Source organism: Heliangelus exortis, chromosome 1 (genome assembly GCF_036169615.1).
Source record: "Heliangelus exortis chromosome 1, bHelExo1.hap1, whole genome shotgun sequence".
NCBI classification, from domain to species: Eukaryota; Metazoa; Chordata; class Aves; order Apodiformes; family Trochilidae; genus Heliangelus; species Heliangelus exortis.
In genome coordinates, this window is record NC_092422.1 from 168109190 (window position 1) to 168128108 (window position 18919).

The 18919-nt window shown below is 40.6% G+C and overlaps 1 protein-coding gene across 2 annotated transcripts in view; it reads left to right on the forward strand.

Moving 5' to 3' along the window:
* Positions 1-2521: 2521 nt before the first annotated feature.
* ADAMTS20 (ADAM metallopeptidase with thrombospondin type 1 motif 20) overlaps positions 2522-18919 on the forward strand; it is an 84776-nt gene continuing 68378 nt past the window's right edge. For both annotated transcript variants that reach the window (XM_071733576.1, XM_071733577.1), the window contains exons 1-3: positions 2522-2696; positions 3038-3384; positions 15315-15477. In XM_071733576.1, coding sequence (XP_071589677.1) covers positions 2606-2696; positions 3038-3384; positions 15315-15477 — 601 coding nt within the window. In that variant the 5' untranslated portion in view covers positions 2522-2605. The remainder of the gene's footprint in view (positions 2697-3037; positions 3385-15314; positions 15478-18919) is intronic.

Consider the following 18919-nt stretch of genomic DNA (forward strand, 5'->3'; position numbering starts at 1 on the left):
AACTCTAACTCCTATTTCAGGAAGTGACATTAAAAACATAGCAAATTCTCCTTTGCTGGAGATGTGCAAAGGTATGTGCAACAATTTCCCCTCTAACTTTTCACATTATTCATGCTTTTCACAATGGTCAGTAAAATTGAAGCACTCAAACTTTGCTGTACTCCTATGTGACTACCCTGTGTGTTAGCTTTCTGCAATGGAATATCTCAACATCCTAAAATAAGACTTCTTGCTTCTTTGACAGTGAGATGGACCTCTCTACACCCACCTCCTGCTCTTTCTCACCACCCAATGGTTTGGAGTCGAGTTTTGTTTACATCTCATGATCAGTCTTCTCCAGTGTAAGCAGTTTAAAAGAAATAGTTTGGAAGCTTTGTTTCATTTTTGGATTACTTTGATATTTGTGGTATTTGGAGATATTGGCTTTCTGTTTGTTCTAACTTTGCAGAAGCCCTCAGATTTCAGCTATTTATTTCTTGTCATATGACAGTGCTTATCAGTGGCCCACAGAGAGAAAACAGCTTAATCCATCAGAGAGCTGCCATCTTCAGAGTATTCAAAAAGACAGCTCAGTGTTCCCAACAAGATTCAATATTCTCAAGATTATGCTACATAAATATACCAACATACTTTGGAACGATCCAGGCATCCTTTCTACAGTCTTGGATCCTGACAAGAGACATCTCTGATTTTACTCTGTCAGTGAAGGGTCTTCCAGTACTACTCACCTTAACTCAAAGCCTGATCAGATCATTTCCTCATTTCAGGAGAGGAAAACACTTCCTCCACCTCTGTTTCTACCTTGCAGTTTCCTAAGATAATGGGTGAGTCAGACCACAAAACAGGCTCTTAAGACATAAAAGGCACTTCAAGCTCAAAGGCCATTCTTGAGGCCATTTAGCCTTCGACAGAGCAGTCATTGATTCCTCTTCTACCCTGGTAAAGATAGAGGAAAAAGCTGGGTGAGCTCAGTCCCTGCTGTACACAGACACCTCCAGCCATACAATAAGCAGGTTATTGTTGTGGAATGTTAGAGAGGTTTGGAGAATGTTGGAGAATATGAATATTCTCCAACATTCTCCAAACCTCTCTAACATTCCACAACAGGTTATCACTTTCTGAGGTTCATAAAATCCTGACCACCAGTGAACTGATGAACAAAAACCATGGGCACTGTACTTGCCAAGATTACACACCCCTTTTTATACTCTGTATCTTCAGCTTTTTGTTGAAGCAAAGAAGATGGAGATAGATCAAAATAGATGGACAGATGTCACAGATGTACCAGATCCCCATCCAGCTTAGAAACCTGCCTCACCATAGGCATCTATCTGCATTGTAGATACTTTCATGTCTATGGATGATGCTAAAAATTATTCCCTCACCTTTAACAGTGATCACCCATCAAATAAATGGATTTTCCAGCTTGGGGAATTTTGAATTCAAGACTAGATTCCTTCTCTCTCCCCTCAGATGTAGGTTTAACCACAGCTATGAAAACTAGATTTGAGGACCAAACAATTAAAAACTACATTTCATGAAAACAAGCTCTAGAACTGCCTATTTTTCCTGAAATGGAAGCACTGTACTCTTACAGTGATTGTAGACAACCTGTTTTCAGGAGAACTGGTAATCCACAGGCTCCATGCAAGGGATGCAGGGCTCCCTGGATGCAGGTACAAGCAGTTTTGTGGAGACTTTGCCCAGACAGAATAATCTAAGTGCAGAAGGCGGTGGTGGTAGCAAACAGCTCCAGCCAGGGGACAGACCCCCTGTGTCAGTCTCCCCTTCGAGGTCTCCTTGCTCCCAAGCCTGCACCCTGGAGCTGAGGTGGGAGGTGATGGGTGCTGGGGTGCGTGTGGGCGACACAGACCCTGAGGAGACCCCCGACCCCCACAGCAGTACCTTTCCCTTCTCAGTGAATTCGGCATTGTCAGCCTTCTCAAAAGCCCTTTTATTTTATTTTTTCTCCTCAAATGACACCTCTGGTGGGCTCTAACGCCAGCGGCACCAGGCGCCGTGGGGAGGAAAAAAGGGGGGCGAGGGGGTGCAGTAGGCGACAGGCTGGGACACCGGGCCGGGGTAGCGGTCCGCTCCCGGCCCCCCTTGCCCGTCCCGGGCGTTCTGCGGGCCCAGCCCGGGAGGGGGGTGCGGGAGGGGGAGGCGCCGAGCGGCGGCCGCGCTTGGGGTCTGCCCTCCGCCATTGGTGCGCTCCTGCCCCGGGGGCGGGCCGGGCCCCGCGGCCCTCCGTGAAGTGCGGGTGCGGGGATGGCCACGGCCTGAGGGCAGCCGGGCACCTCCTCGCCTCCCCGCCGGCGGCGGGGGCAGGGGCAAGGGAGGCGGAGGAAGGGACGGGCGGAAAGGGCCGCCCTCGCCCACCCCGGCGGCGAAGAGCGAGCTGGGGGAGCCGGGGCGAGGGGCTGGGAGGAGAGGGAGCGCGGCCGCGGGGCGGCTTCCCGCGGGCGTCTGAGGGGAGTGCGGGGGCAGCGCGGAGGGGCGCGGGGAGCATGGAGGAGCCGCGGCGTGCGGGGCTGGCCCGTGCGGCCGGCGGCTGCTGAGGCAGCGGCTCGGGGGCGCTGCGGGCACGCCCGCCGCGGAGCGAGCCATGCGGGTGGCGAGGTGGCTGGCGGGTCTGCTGTGCCCCCTCTCCCTGCTCCTCGCCGGGTCGTGGGGAGTCCGCTTCCAGGCGGGACAAGGTAAACGTGCGGCAAGAAAGGCAGCGGCTGCCCTGTCGGTGCTGGCCCCGCGGCGGGCGCGGTGCCCTGCGGGGCACCCGCTGCTCCTCGGTTCGCGGGTGGGGCGGGGGAGCGTTTCCCCACGGGGAACAGCGGGGTGCCCACCCGTGGGGTGTCCTGGGGCGGCGGAGCCGCAGCCGCAGCGGGGTCTCGGGGGAAGCTCCGCTCTGGAGGCGAGCACCCAACCCTCCTGTCACTGCACCCCGGGGTAGCGCAGGGGCTGCCGCGCCTGGAACCGTCTGGGTGCGAGTGAGAGTGGTTCTGCGATGTTGCCTGAGGCTGTCTCTCGTTTTCTGTTGCAGAGACCTTGGTGAAGCAGCTGTCCTACTACGAAATCGTCACACCTGTCCGGGTGAATGAGTTTGGAGAAGTTTTCCCTCACACGCATCACTTCAGCAGGAGGAAGAGGAGCTTGGAGGCACCGCCGGAGCCCACCGCTTTCCGAACACATTATCAGCTCAGCGCGTATGGGCAGGTCTTCCAGCTCAACCTGAGTGCTGATGCAGGTTTCCTTGCTGCTCAGTACACTGTGGTGCACGTAGGGGGCCAGGAGGAGCATCCCTCCCCCGATCTGCGGCACTGTTTCTACCGTGGGCATGTCAACGCGCAGGAGACTCACGTGGCTGTCTTCAGCATCTGTGGTGGCTTGGTAAGCATGGTGGTTACTTCCTCCTGTCTCCATTCATGTTCTTCTCCTCCCTGAAAGAAATGTAGTGGGATGCCTTTGCCGCAGAGCTGAGCTGAAAATTCTCAGGCATTTTTCCAAGTAGTTGGTCATGAAATGCCTTGGCGTTGGCAGATTGCAGGCATGATGATACGTTTTTGGCGGGTTATACAAATGCTGCTTTCAAAGGATCTATTGCTGGCCTGTAATAGAATTGGTTGATGTAACTCTCCACACCAAGAGCATTTGAACAGTGGAAAAAAACATGCCTTAGAAACACAGTAAGCTATTGTTTTGACAAAACTCTGCTGTTAATTGGCATCAGTTATGTGTCTGTAGCTCTACAGACACTGTGTGGTTATGGACTGAGGAATAGTGGTACCTGTAGAGAGAACTGGTGTTGGTATTTTTTGTTCCTCTGCTTTCAGCAGTGCTGTAGAGGTGTGTCGAGTTCTGAGAGACTTGTTTGTAGCAGTGCTCTCCAATCGTGTTCTGTTACAATTGAATGGGAAGCTTCAGTGGGAGTGTGTCTATAAAATGCTTTTTAAGAACTGAATTGAGCGAACAAACCAGAACTCAATAGCTTTGCTTTCTCTATCTATCCCTTGATAGCCTTCCAGATGTTTTCTGATGTGATAATGATTAAATGTTATCACACTACTGTCTATCAAAACAGTTGTACTGTCTTGCTAAATTTTATAGTTCTGTGTCCAAGAACAAGATTACTATTACATAGTGCTTTACTAGATAATGTTACTAAATTGCTGAGAACAAGTATATGTGACATGGACACTGTAAAAATACAATATAAATATTACTGTGAAGTTCCATGGGTTTTTTTTTTTTTTGCAGTCACTAAGGAAAGTAAGGGTGCAAAACATTTTTATTTTTTCAAACAGAAAAAAATCCTGCATTGCATTCTGGTCTCTTTCTAGTAGCCTACAGAAAATAGAATGGAGTTGGCTGGCTATGTGCAAGAGGGTGTAATGCATATTAAAAGAAGGTGATACATGATGGAAAGTAGCATCAGAAATAATTGATACTTGAGAGAGACGCTTCTGTCCAGTGCTTATTCTTGGAAGTGTGGATATATGTCACCTTCTCTTTGAGTTGAGGCCTCCAGACCTGGGGCAGTCTTTTGAAATTACTGGAAAAACAAGCATTTGAAAATTGTAATCCTGTATTCATCAAAGCTTTGCCTATATATCTTGCTTTACTAACAGCTGTTGCTGGTTCTTGTCTGCATTATACAAACCCCAATTCAAACCTATGCCAAAACCTCCTGGTATCTTGTACTCCTAACTTGCAGAGGGAGTAGAAAAGAGAAGAAATCACAACTTTTTTTTTCTATGCTGTTTCATGTTCTAGTAGATGCTTATATACCATGGAAATGAGAATAGTGTCATAGTCTATACAGAACAAACATGAGAACCCTTGAAGCCCTCTCTTTTCATAACTTTTGTTCTTTGCTTTAATTCTACCCTGCAAACCATCATTTTTCATTAATTAAAGAGACCACATGTGCTGAAAATAATTTTTCTCTTGATTGCAATATATACACATTTATAAATTTTCACAACTACTTCTTTAGCAGTTCTTGAACTCTTCAGCACAAGCTCATCTTTTTCTCTGTAACAGTTTGAATGTCTCACTTCTCTCATCTCTCTTTCTCCCTCTCCCTTCTTGGCTGATACCTTACAGTTTGCATCACGTATGCTTCCACTTAGGAATCCTTGAGTGCCTTTAAACTGGGCCTTGGGAACTTTGCTGCTTCCATCTGGACTTCCTGTCCTCAATCATTGCCTTGCTGACAGAGTGTCTGAGCCACCAGCAAAGGCCTTGCTGGCCCAGTGTGAAGCTGCTGTGGTTTTCAGAAGAGGGAGCAGAACCAGTGTGAAGCTGCTGTGGTTTTCAGAAGAGGGAGCAGAACCTAGCATGGTGCTCCTCTTGTGGGAAATGCTTGTAGTTTTCCAGGGAGGCATTGAGTGGGAATGAAGAGGAGGTCATAACCAGCTGGCAGCTTGTGTCTGCACAGTCTTCAGCCTAATATTCTTCATCATCCTCATGAATCCATGTAAATGTTGCATTCTTCATGTGACTACCTGGAGAGACAAGGTTTTTTTGGAGTTGAGAGAAGAATGGATGTAAAAGAAGTGAGATACAGAACAAGTAGAATTATCCTGTACTCCCTGAATACACTCGCCACTCTCAGGTGGGGCTACCCTCAAAAGTTAGTGAGAAGGTACTTTTTCTCTCAAGGTTTTAAAAATTTCATAGCTCATAGCTTTGTACCTGCAAAAATAAGCTGGTCTGCTATTTTTCTTTCATTGAACAGTATAATGCTTCAGGAGTATGTGTAGAGATTTAAGGGGTAAGGTACTGCTTAGGTGCTTTGCCTGCTGCCAAGGTAAGAAACTATTTATTGTGAGTGAGACAGTGGAAACTGGACCAGTGGCTCAGTAGCCCTGTATTATATTTGTTTTAAGTAAAATCCCTTCTATTTGTAGGATCCATTTTCTTAATACTGAATTGATGTTTGAATTGGTGTTAATACAGCTTGGTGTTTGGAAATTAAGATCGCTGAGATTGCTTTAAACTATTAGATATAACATTATCTTCTGGCTTTGCACATATAAGGCAACTGCTGTAGATGACCATTGTAACAACTAGGGAGGAAAAAAGGACATGGATTATGATTAAACTTAATGAAATTTAAAAAATTTCTCTGCATGTGTGCTTAATTGATCTGAAGTTAAAGCACTTCCTTGAATTCTCTTTCTCCTGTATACCTCTCCAAACTCTTCACTGCCTTCACTCCTGCTTGCCAATTTTTTATTTTTTTTTTTTAAATTCTCATTTTCTGTGTTCTCCCCCTCAAACTCTGCTTTTCCTTTTCACCCTCAGTTAAGCCTTTTTCTGAGTGTGCCAAGAGCTTGTGCAACCCAGAGTATCCATGGAGCATTACTTAATGGCTCCTGACACCCTGTATGCAGTTCTGTTGTGTTACATTTCAGTGCATGCCCTGGGTTCAGGGATGCAAATGGCAAAGGGAGGTTAGAAGGTCAGCGGGGAGTCTGTAGTAATTGCAAGGAGGGAGTGTGTAATTAGGGAAGTTTGAGATGCCATCAAAGGCAGAAGGTCACTTGGAGTGATGGCCTGGTTGCTTAGTTGAACATCTGATCACATACAGGCGTATTTCTTGCATCTTTAGAGTGATTTTTGAAATGTCACACTTTATTTAGCTTTATTTTCTTAAGTTCTATATTTTTTTTACTTTTACTGGCAAATTATATCTTCCTACAAACATTGGAAAGAAGATCTGCTGAGGATATCTCTGGATACATGTAGACTAAAAGACCTCTCAAATATTATCCAGAGAGCAAAATCAAGGAGGTAAAAAAAAAAATAAAAAAATCTAACTTTCAAGAGCACATGGTTTACATGTTTACTGACAAATACAAGCAAATACCAATTAATAAAGTGTCTTAAAATGAGGGAGTTCTCAATTCGTAACAGGTCCATGTCCAAAGAAAGGAGCTTTATTTTTAATTTTTAAAATTCTGAATGAATGTTTTAGTCCTTTGAGAAGACTGGTAGTCCTTCTTGCAGCTCTGCCTCCAAGGAAGATAGGAATATGTTTACTGGTGCTAAGGATAGTTAAAGTTAGTTTTTGTGAGTTAGGAGAATGCCTAAGAGCCAAAGGTGTTTTATGTGACTCCACTGTGAGAGAGGGAAAGGTAAGAAAGGAGGAAACATTCATCTTTTTGGGTGTACAGTCTCTGGAGTATAGAGCAATCACACATGTTCACTGACTGGCAGAAGTTAAGGGGTAGGTGGGTACATGTGAATCTTGTCTTGCATGGATTTTCTAGCTATTTGCTTTCTGCAATTCAGGAAGGCAGGACTGTCCCATTCTAATGGAGCATCTGGAGTGTAACAAGGTCTGTGTGACAAAATTCTTCCTTGGGAGCCCAAGGAAGCCCATTGGTAACACTCCTTTACTGCACATCAAGCTTTCTTTTCTCTGGATAATGGCAGGAATATAAACTTAACAGTGGATCTTCAGAGTTTCCTCACTAGAAGAGGATGTGTTTATTTTTTTACTAAAATAGGTCAGGGGATCATCTTTCTGAGAGGTTTTGAAAACAATTCTGTCTGCTACTATGGATGGCTGCAGTGGTTCCTTAAAAAAAAAAAAAAAAAAGTCAGTCCTGGAATTTATTTTAATGAAATGTAATTTTTATATTGTTTGGATTAAACAAATTAACCCCAGAAAACCACAAGACTTGCTAGAAGCTCGTGCTAGCAGAGCTAGCATCTACTTTCTTGTGGAGATCTAGTGCAGGTAACAGACTCCAGATGTTTGTTCCCCAGTTTTGTGCTGTGTAGTACTAATAACTTCTAAGAGTTAAAACTTTCTTTGGAAAACATAATTTAACACTTGTAACTGGAAGATAAGCTTAACTTCACATAACTTAATGCTTTAACTTACAGGCTGTCACTTCAAAAAGGGTTACCTTTTCAATCTCAAAGATGGATCCATTTTCAGCATTCAGGCTGCAGGTATAAATTCCTGAGCATCCCTAGGTCACATACTAGTTTTTAGAGATTTAAAAAAAAATCTTAATCTGTGGGGATTCATCATAAATTAGGAAAAATCATACTAAAATGCCAACTCAAGACAACCAATTCTTGTCTGAATGAACTAAGTCTTATTGCTGCAGACTGGCTGATGTGGTGACTTCAACATAATACTTCTGGTTTCACTTGTTGTGAAACTCTTATAGATGGATAAGATGAATCTCTAGTCATGGATCTCTGAAATGCAACAGTCAGAAAATTCAGTTCTTCTATCATCACCCTGTGCATTTGTTCTGTCTTTCACCAGCACAAAATTATTTCAAATACAAGGATCGACTGCACAAGTAGAGGATAGAATGTTCTTTTTTTTGTTGTTGTCTGCATAGCTAAACAGAACAAAAAAGGATAAGGAAGTGTCACACAGAATCAAAGAAATTAGGGGTTGGAAGGGACCTTGAAAGACAACCTATTCCAACCCCCCTGCCAGAGCAGGGTCATCTACATCAGGTCACACAGGAACACATCCAGGTGAGTTTTGAATGGCTCCAGAGAAGGAGACTCAACAACCTCCCTGGGTGGCCTGTGCCAGTGCTCCCTCACCCTCACAGTAAAAAAATTTCTCTTCATGTTTATATGGAGCCTCCTATGCTCAAGCTTATATCTGTTGCCTCTTGTCCTATCACTGGGCATAACTGGGAAGAGCCTGGCACCATCCTCCTGTCTCTCTCCTTTTATGTATTTGAAAACATTGATGAGGTCACCCCTCATTTTCCTCTTCTCCAAGCTGAAGAGACCCTCAGCATCCTCAGTCTTTCCTCATAAGGGAGGTTTTCCACTCAATCTTCTTGGAGGCTCTGCATTGGGCTTTTTCAAGCTGTTCCCTGCCCTTCTTGAACTGAGGGGCCCAGAACTCGACACAATATTCCAGATATGGTCTCACCAGGAGAGAATAGTGAGGGAGGAGAACCTTTCTCAACCTACTAGCCACCCCCCTTCTGATGCACCCCAGGATGCCATTGGCCTTCTTGGCCACAAAGGCACACTGTTGGCTCATGGTCATTCTTCTGTCCACCAGCACCCCCAGGTCCATTTCCCCTTGACTGCTCTCTTAACAGCTCAGTCCCCAACCTGCACCAGCACTTAAGGTTGTTCCTATCCAGATGCAGGACTCTGCACTTGCCCTTGTAATTCTTTAGATTTTTCCCATAGACCATATTCTACCTTCTCTACATTGAAAAGGCCTCAAAAATTTATTGACATTGCTTTATATGAATTTTTATTAATTTTTTTATGCTTGCTTCAGTGATTATTCTTTTCTTCTTAGTTTCATTTGTAATTTCAATTTAATTCTCTTTGTTTCCCTATTAGCTTTTCCCTAGTGTATGTTCTTACAAGCAGGACCAATTTTTAAATATTTCCACTTTTGTGACCCTTGGTCTAGCATTTTTTGACAGTGGTCTGTTTTAATTACTGCTGATGCTTGAAGTCTTCCTTTATTGCTCTGCTGGTCACTGGGTAAATGGTACTTTTACCATTGGTATCACATCTCCTTTTAGCTTTGTAGACACTAGATGTCTTTCACATACATCTGACAGTGGACCATAACACTTGAATTTACTTGGGTATGATCCTGGATCCCAAAGAATTTCTATCTGCTTGCCTGGGCAAAATCTCTGTTCACCACATAATTTGGTATAAAATTTTAAGACAGCTTCGGTACCCCCTGCTAGAAAAAACCTGAAACATCTCCAGTACATTTTACCTAAGCTCTGTACATCTCCAGTTTTCCTGAAAAGGTTTCCACAGATGGTATGCTTTTATGTGTGGACCACACAGCAAGTACAGGTGGTAACTGTAATTTTAAGCTGAGAAAATAAATGGGGTTGTGAAGTGTGTGGCTGAAGGTCTGTCACAGAATGTGTCTATTGGAGGCAGTGGGACCTGAGTATGTGTCTACCCTTCTATCACAATTTTGCATGAACTGTTCTTTCCATAGGCATGTCCCAGTCTGATGCTTTATGTCAGGGGTACTCGTCCATCACTGACCTACATTTTGTCCATTTTTCTGTTTGGTAGCTGCTTGAGTGTGTTCTGTTTGCCTGAGAAATAGTTCTGATGCCTGCAGCCTGTTCTTAACTGCTGCTTTTATAGGAGATCCACAATCTTTTCTTCAACATTTAGGGTGAATATCACACAGGTGAATTTTCTGGTAAGCTATGGTCAGCCTCAAGCTTTTTGATTTATATATATACATAGGTAAGGTACATATTTATTACGTGTGTGTGTGCATGTATATAAAAAAATATGCACATGTTCATGAAACTTCCATGAAGTATAGAGCAGGTACTGTGCATGAACATAAGTGACAGGGGTAGGCAGAGGATACAACCTGTGGCCAGCCCTTTGCTGTCACTAGGTGAGCTGAATTCCTGAGGTGTTTTATGGATCTCAGGAAACCTTGTGCTCTTGGAGAATAGATACATTATGTGTGCCTATCTGCAATAGTCTCAGTTGTCATTCTGTTTCTGGAAAATGACAAGATTATGATAGCAGTGAGACACAGGGCAGGTGATAGGTTCTGGTTATACATTTATTGACCAAGGTGTTCAAGGAAGCTTCCTGTGTGGTTGACTAGAACAGGTGAAGATCTAGCCATACCCTCCATGTACTTGAGTGAACTGACTTGTGGTGTGTATGAGGTTGAAAGGATTTTTTTTGGAGCTATTAATCTCCCAGTGAGAGAACAAAGGTGGTTCTACATGTACTTAGAAACATCAAAGCTAGGAATTTCTCCTTAAACAGAGATAAGTGGCAAATGTACATTTGCTTGATATGTACTGAGGCAGAGAAGGTATTTCCTCAGTACTAAAGATCCCCTAGGTCTGTGTTCTACGGGAACAGTTAGCTTCACCATAGTTTATTTATGTGTTATAAAAACCAGCCCAAACCTGAACAAAATCCTTAAAAACCAAAAATCAAAGCCAACTCCACACACAAAACATCCCCAAACAACTCAAACCAAACAAAACCCAATAAACAAACCCTAAACCAAAAACCCCACAAACCAATAAAAAAAAAAAAGACAAAGAACCCCAAAAGAATCCTTTCATGTATATATAAATTTTGTTTTACCAGTTTCAACAGGTATTACAGAATAACTGCTTTTCCATAATGAGATATCCATGACAAAAGCTGTTAAGTATCATTTTAACCAAGTTGTCTAGCTTGTTCACTCTGAATTAGATTTTAAAGTAAGTTGCCCTTCTCTCTTCCTTCCACTTCAAAGAGTCTTCTTAATTGCCATGATCCCTGCTCTTTCCAGCTCTCTTTGAGATTGTTATTGTAACATTCTCTCAAGTTCTCTGCTATGTAGCTAGTCTGTTATTGTTATAAACTGTATTTTTACTGTGTCATTTTTACCAGGCTTCAGCCAGATTTTCATGTCTAGAATAGCCTTACAAAGTGATGTTTGAATTACTTAGTGGCAGGATTTACACCACCTGCAAGAATAATCTTCCCCTTTGTGCATTATGCAAAATGGAAATTTTTTAATTTCTTTTTTTTTTGTATTTTGTGTGTGTGTTTCTGAGTTAAAATAATTTGTCAGTAAGAACATTGGATCCACTGCAACTGTTGTCAGCATGGTTAGATCAGGTGTGATCTGAACACTCAGATAGGTAAGATGCCTTTAGCGGTTTACATAGAATTTAAGTTCCAGTCTAGAATTTTATGATTGTATTTAACCAGTGGTTATGTGTCTTTGCAGACTGGGACACTTCTGAGCATATGTGGGTGCCTTATCAGTTCTGCTCAAGGTGTGATTAAGTATGCTAAGCATGATTACTATCTGCTTATGAAATCCTAGTATCATGGAATCTGTAAGGAAATGTAGACAGATGACAGTTAAATTTATGATGAAAGATTTTTTCCCCTATAATAAGCTTTTAGCATTTTATTCTGTTTCTAAAATTTTCAAATACAATGTTGTTTTCAGTCACTTATAGAAAGGTATTCCACCAAAGCCCACTTGTTCATTGCTACAAAATTCTTTGCTGTTGTTTAGCTGGTGTGTTATTTATTATTCTGTCATTTCTATTACTGTAGCTCTAGTTTCAGTTAATACATTAGCTTGCAACCACTACCACTTGTGTTTCTGGCTGTCTTATCTTTGAGTAGAAATAGTTTTTCCAGATGTTGGCAGTGCACCATGATCAGATAACCTCTAGTACTTATTCTTCACTGTACTAATTAAGTGTTTAAGTGTTTCATTAGAAAACATTGTAACAGTGGAGCAGAAAGAAGAGGGTGAAGGGCTTCTCACATGATTCAGAAGAGCTTTGAATTAACACAAGGCGAGGGAGGTAAGGAAGAGAACAATATAAAAGGGAGGTATTTTGTAATATATTTTGACCATGAAAGTACTCTTGCTGTAAACTATTTGCAGGTTTCTGGGTTTCAGTTAAGAAGCCCTTCTGTGGGGGCACAAAAAATACTGGAGTACAGGAGTGGAGCTTACCTAGGAGGGAGTCTTCCAGGTTGGATCCATGTTTTCCAGCATTTCAGTTGCTCTGGCAGTTTTCTGAAACCTTTCTAATTTTGCTGTTGGATACACTAAGATCAATTCCATGCTTCTGAAACCTGCTGTTTACCCTTTATGTTTTCCATGTGTTTTGTGACAGTGCCATTATACACAAGGATGTAATTTGTATATGGGCACGGTACATACCTTAACCATAAATTCCACAGTGTTTATTTCTACTGCTCTTGGAATAGGCCAAATACATTGATTAGGATCATACAGCTTTGAGCCACTTTAAACCACTAAGATGTACCCTATATAGTAAGGAGTGTTGGTCCATTGGGCCTTGCTTTAATATAAAGTGTCTAACTCATCCAGTGTTTTAGATCCAAGAAATAAATTATCTTTCTTGTGTGCCTTTCCTCATAAATTTCCTCAAACCCTGGGTAGCACATTCTCCTTGGACTACTTATTTATGATGTGCAAGAGACCACTTTCGATTTTTTTGCTGTACTTCTACTGAAGACATCTTTTAATGGTATTCTTACCTCTTTATCTGAGGACAGAAATAGGATGTCTCAGGCAGATTTCTTGCAATATGATTTGAGAGGCATCTGTAGATAATAAGGAAATCCAGTTAATTTCTGATTTCATTTCCTGAAAATGCTTGGGCTCCTGTTTCAGAAGCCTCCCTTTGTTCATCTCACTGACTTTGGTTTATTTGGCTTTACCAGAAGTATTTTTCTTTTGAATCTTACAGCCATCTTCCTAGTGTGCCTAACACACATTAATGGCTCCATTTTTACCATCAGGGTCTGTGAACATGTTAAATACTGCTTTCATTGAATGAAGAACTGTAAAACAGGAGGACTTTAGTTTATATAAAAAAACATCAACATGAGTTTTAGCATCAGTTCTTGAGGCTTTGTGTCTGTGTGACAGGCTCTTCTCTTCTGTCCCTGTCATTTTGTCCAGAAGGTTACACCTACTTAGGATTGACAAGCTGTGGCGTGTCTATTTTTGTGAGGCTCTTCCCAGGGAGGGACATAGTATTCTCAGTATGCTTGATCTACTGTCCTCTAGAAACCAATGCTCTGGAATCACTGGATGTGAGAAACCTGAACTGAGCATATAAAGGATCCAGCACAAAGACTATTTGCAAGGGATTTAAATGGAACTGAAGGGAAAATGCAGGTTAGATGTTTCTGGAGGTTAGATTTAAAGTCTTGCATTCTGCAGCAAAGGTGATGCAGAGGATCCAACCACAGTGGGGTTACACAAACTGTAATTTTGGATGATACATACGCTATATATATACCAGGCAAGATTACAGGTAGACTGATGTATGCCTGAAGCCTAGCAAACTTCCAAACACTGAAAACTGGTGATTGCTAGAAGCATCCCTAATTCAAGGGAAAATTAATTCTAGTATAATATGCTAAGGTAGTTTGCAACAGATTTTAAAAGTCTTTTTGTGGATTGCTTAAAAAACCCTGAACTATTCTCAGTTCTTGAGCGTCTTCCACAGCTACTCTTTCCGTAATCCTGAGTTTCAAGGTTGATTTGAACACTTAATCTCTTAGACTGTATTATGTAGATTATTGCTATTCTCATATTTGCCAAAACAGAATCACAGAATTGTTTGGGCTGGAAAGCTGTTAAAGATCATCTAGTTCTAGTCCCCCTACCTGTGAGCAGGGACATCCACCAGACCAGGCTGCTCAAAGCCCCTTCCAGCCTGGGTTTGAACACTTCCAGAGAACAGGGCACCCACAACTTCCCTGGGCAGCCTGTGCCAGCACCTCAGCACCCTCACAGGAAAGAAGTTCTTTCCAATATCCATCCTAAATCTCCTTTCATCTTGAAACAGTTCCCTCTTGTCCTATGTAACACTGATACGGCAAAACCTCTAACAGGATGCAGAGCACCTACTGGCTCTAGGTGCTTAATTGGCTGAAGTGAGGCAGTTGCCAAAAAGTCTGAAAATAACAGATTAAATTCTTCCATGGTTTTTCCTCCTCACAGTCTCCTGAAATAAGGTACTTAAGCCTTAGGAAACTGTGAATTTGGTTAAAGTACAGAGAGAAAGAAGAGATTCTGTTTATAGGATTTCATAATTGAATGGATCGTGGGGTGGAAAGGTGGGGGAAAGGAGCTTAATTTTTGTTCTTTTTCTTTGTATATGTGCCAGTGCTTTTGTTAGTAATCAAGTTCCTTTCATTCCCATTACATAGTTACTCATGTGTGCCTGCTATAGAGGGAGAAAAAAATCGGGGAGAAAAATGCATTAATGAAACCGTCAAGTTTGAATTCCTGGAACTTCTTTCAAAGTCTTTAAAAAAAGTATCAGGCCAACACAGTTTCTAATCCATGGGCAAAATGCAGTTTTAGAAGAAAAATATTTTATAATTTATGTAAAGGACAGAAGGCAACAAATCAGCCTAGAATTTGGATAACACTCAAATCCTGAATTACTTGTGCAGTTCCAAGCTGGTCCTGCTTGTTTATACTTGGATTGCCTTTACCTATGTGATCTTTGTTTTAAATCTGTGTAGTGATTACCTATGCAGCATTGTTATTGTGCAGGGTAGTCTGTTACAAGTTATTTCTGTGGGAGGAGTCTCTGAAAGCAAACCTCTCTGCCTACCTTCAAGCTTACATCTTCAGCTTCCACTGAAGTTTCCTCGGTGTTGTGTGTAATTTTACTTCCCTTAATTTCAAAATATTATCATAAATAATTCAATATTTCAATTAAAGTTATTTTTGTATCAGTATTTTTAGTGAAAAATGAATAAATTGCTTCTCTTACTTTCAGATGGGCACATTTAAGGCACATGATGGTGAATATTTTTTAGAACCTCTGATGAAAGCGGATGGAGGTGAACATGAAGATGAGCATAACAAACCACATCTAATATACAGGCATGAAGAACTTAAAAAAACCTATCAGAAATCCCATAAACCTTGTGAAGTTTCAGGTATAGTCATACTTTAAATTTTAATGTGGCTTTTTCAAATGTCAGGTATTAAAAAAAGGCAAGGTTTAAGTTTCACAAATAGCATTTATTTCCAGATTGTTCCATTAGAACCTACACATTTTTTTCATGCAGGCTTTGCATCCATTTCTTTTTTTTTGTCAGTGGCTAATTCTAATATAGGACAAAATATGCATGTTAAGAAATAAAAAAATAAAAAAATCATGGTATTGCAGGAACTTTTCTGTGGGTTTACTGTTAGATCTGCACTGTCCTATATGAAAATATTTAAAAAGTAGTTTCACAGGAGTTGCTTATTTGCAGAAGGTAACAAATGTACTTTAAGTCTAACAGATAATACAGGACATCTATCTTCCTTAATAGTGGAAGTATCCGGTATTACCCACTAATGCAAATTTCTCACCTTGTATTTTAATAATGAATTCATCCTACATATTAATAAAATTTGCTTTTATTTAAAATAAATGAATTTGTGAAGTAATTTACAAGCATGCTATTAAGATATGTGACAAGTGAATGATTGTACTTTCATAGTTTCACAGTATATAGGTTAGTCATTAGACAAAGTAACTTAAAAGCAAGAATGTCTGCAGGGAAAGTGACTATGAAAGACAAAAAAGCTTTATTAATACCATGAAGCAATGAGTTGAAAGCACTGTGCTTTAAGCTGATGCTTTTTTAGTGGCACAGAAAACTTTCAGTACTTGGTTTTTTGTTGTTGTTTTTTTTTTTCAGAATTATGTATGCTTCTTAATAGTTGGAAAATAGAACAATGTGAAAAAGGCACCTGCTGCTGTCATCAAAGTACAAAAAGTAGACAAAAGAGTGGGATTAGAAAGGATTTAGTTCAAATTGTAGGTGTCCACAGACTCAGTCTAAACACTAAGATACCATCTGCTTTGGGGTATAATAATGTAAAAGCCTTTGAAGATCCTATCAAAGCAGTGCACTTTTTAACCTTTATTATTATAATAGTGCTTTTTAAAAACTAATTTTCACCACATTGGAAAAAAATTTATTTGTTTTTAAGCCTCGTGACATAATAAAAGTTTTTGGGTTTTTGCTTTTGCTACAAGCATACAGGCTTCATTGACTGGGCTTCAAAGAAAACAGAAATGGGTGGAGATTCACAGTGGGAGAAAGCTTAAATTTGGTTCAGCTTGGCATTTAGAAACTTGCCATCTAATTAAGATTCTACACCTTTCATGGGGCTGAAATCTGCACTTAGGCCTTTTGAATGTACTTGCACTTCACAAATGTTTAAGCTGGGTGCATAAAAATGACTATCTGAAAAAGAGGGAAAGAATAAAATTTATTAAGGAATATCTGTCCACGTCTTTGAAAATATCAATTGAAAAAATAACAGTGTTTTTAATTTTGGAAAATTGTTATAACATATTTTATGCTGAGAAACAATGTATTGAGAATTCTGCTTTTCTGTGGATACTAAGGCCAGAAAGCAAACATTTACGATCCCATTGTATTCAACAAAGTCTAGTGAAAGGTATTTCTTTTCTTTAGCTTGGTTTTTAGGAAGCTGATGGTATCTATTTGTTGATTGTCATTTGTAGAAGAAGGCATTAGTTCTTTGTTTAAAAATCAAGCAAGGTGTTACACCAAATTTTTGTTAAATTATTAATAATATGTACTTAACTAAAGCACAATCTTTGCAACAAGTTTGTTGTATGGATTGGATATTTTTTTCCTGTGTTGCATACAAGAATTTTACTAAATGAGTTAGTATGAAAAAAATAATCCAAGTATTAGGAATGTGGCCATATTCCCTGTATTCATATATTGTAGCAAGTATAAAAGATTGTGAGCCAGGGGGATTACTCTCACTTTGGGGAGAGCAAATTTGCAGAAATGTTCATGGAGAAAAACCTGGTTTTGTTGTATTTCTGTCCTTCTAAATATAAGAATTCTCTCCTTTAATGCCAGTTTTGCCTGGTTATGCACATCCTCCCTTCAAAAATAACAGAGTGCATTTAGCAATGCTTGTGATCATCAGAGTTTCTTTTTCTCTACTAAGGGAACCTTGACAGGGGATATTGAGAGGCATAACACTCAATACATCTTTTTAGTTTAAGATGGAGCTGTAATAATTACTTGTTAAACTGTCCAACTAATCTTTTCCTCACTTTGTACTGATTTCTTCTAAGCTAACTTTCTGATGAAAGTTAACTGGAAACCTTGGTTACCAGGCTTGCTAAGTCAGGATAAGATAATCTGCTGTATCTCCTCTATCCATAAACCTCATTTCCTTAGCACAGGGAAGCTCATCCCAGTTTGCCTTATTACTTTTTTGATAATTAGTGTATCTATTACTCATTCACTTGTTGATTTCTGGTTTTATAAACAAAATCAATTTGATCTATTCTGGTATTGACTTTGTCTCAGCTGGTCCATAAATTTAGATGGTCTTTAAACTCTCACTATAAATATATAGGCTGTTTCTTGTTTTGCCATACTCTGAAATCTCAGACACTTTCTATGACCTAGTAGAGGAAGTCTGCATACAAGATTGCTTCTGCCAGTTTTCTTCTGTGCATCAAACTCTGTCTAAGCACAATTAATATATGTGGGTACTTATGCAGAAGTTCCTTTTCAAAGGCTATCCCCGAATTCTTCCCTCATTATTGTTAGTGCTAATAGTTTTTGTGATTAATATAGCTATATTTTGTGACTGACTTTTAGAGAATTCCTCAGTAAATTTTAAGGTGCTTGCTCTTGTCCCTCAGCTTTTTTCTGTCTGTATTGTGCTCTGATTTTGAAGAGAACTATTGACCTGTTAAGAGTAGCTCAAAGTTTATGGATGAGGGCTCTTCCCTTGAAATATGGAATGTATAGATTTAAATCCTCAAGCTGAGGTTGACAAAATTGGGATCTCTGAGTCCTTGCATCAGTGCTGTAGCCACTAAGTCTTTAAAATAAAGGGATTATGAGACATATCTTTTAGCATATACTTGTAGGGGAAATCTAGCTTCCAGAAAGACAGTGGAGCTTTATTCTGAGGGGGCTGAAGTGCCAAGTTAGGTGCTTAAGTTCTGGAAAGTAATGAGAATTCAGGTATGCTTCTCAATTAAGTATTTTTCTTGGCCATTGCAAAAGTTACTCCATGATGAGTGTTGGCTTTTATGTATTGAGCATCAGAAGCCTCTGGGATCTGGACTATACAGCGTAACTGGAAATGTGATAGTACTTACTTTGGAGGTATTTAAGTAGGTTCTATATTTCCTGTAGAACTTGATGCTACATCATGAATATTAACAAAGCTGGCAAGTAAGTAACTGAAGGCTTTGGATGCATACTTGCTTATGAATCAAATGCTGTATGTAAATATATGTTGGTATATAAACAGACAAGTCAATAGGTACTTGATTTTGGGACTCCAGCTTATACTTTTTAATGGTTTATTTTGGTA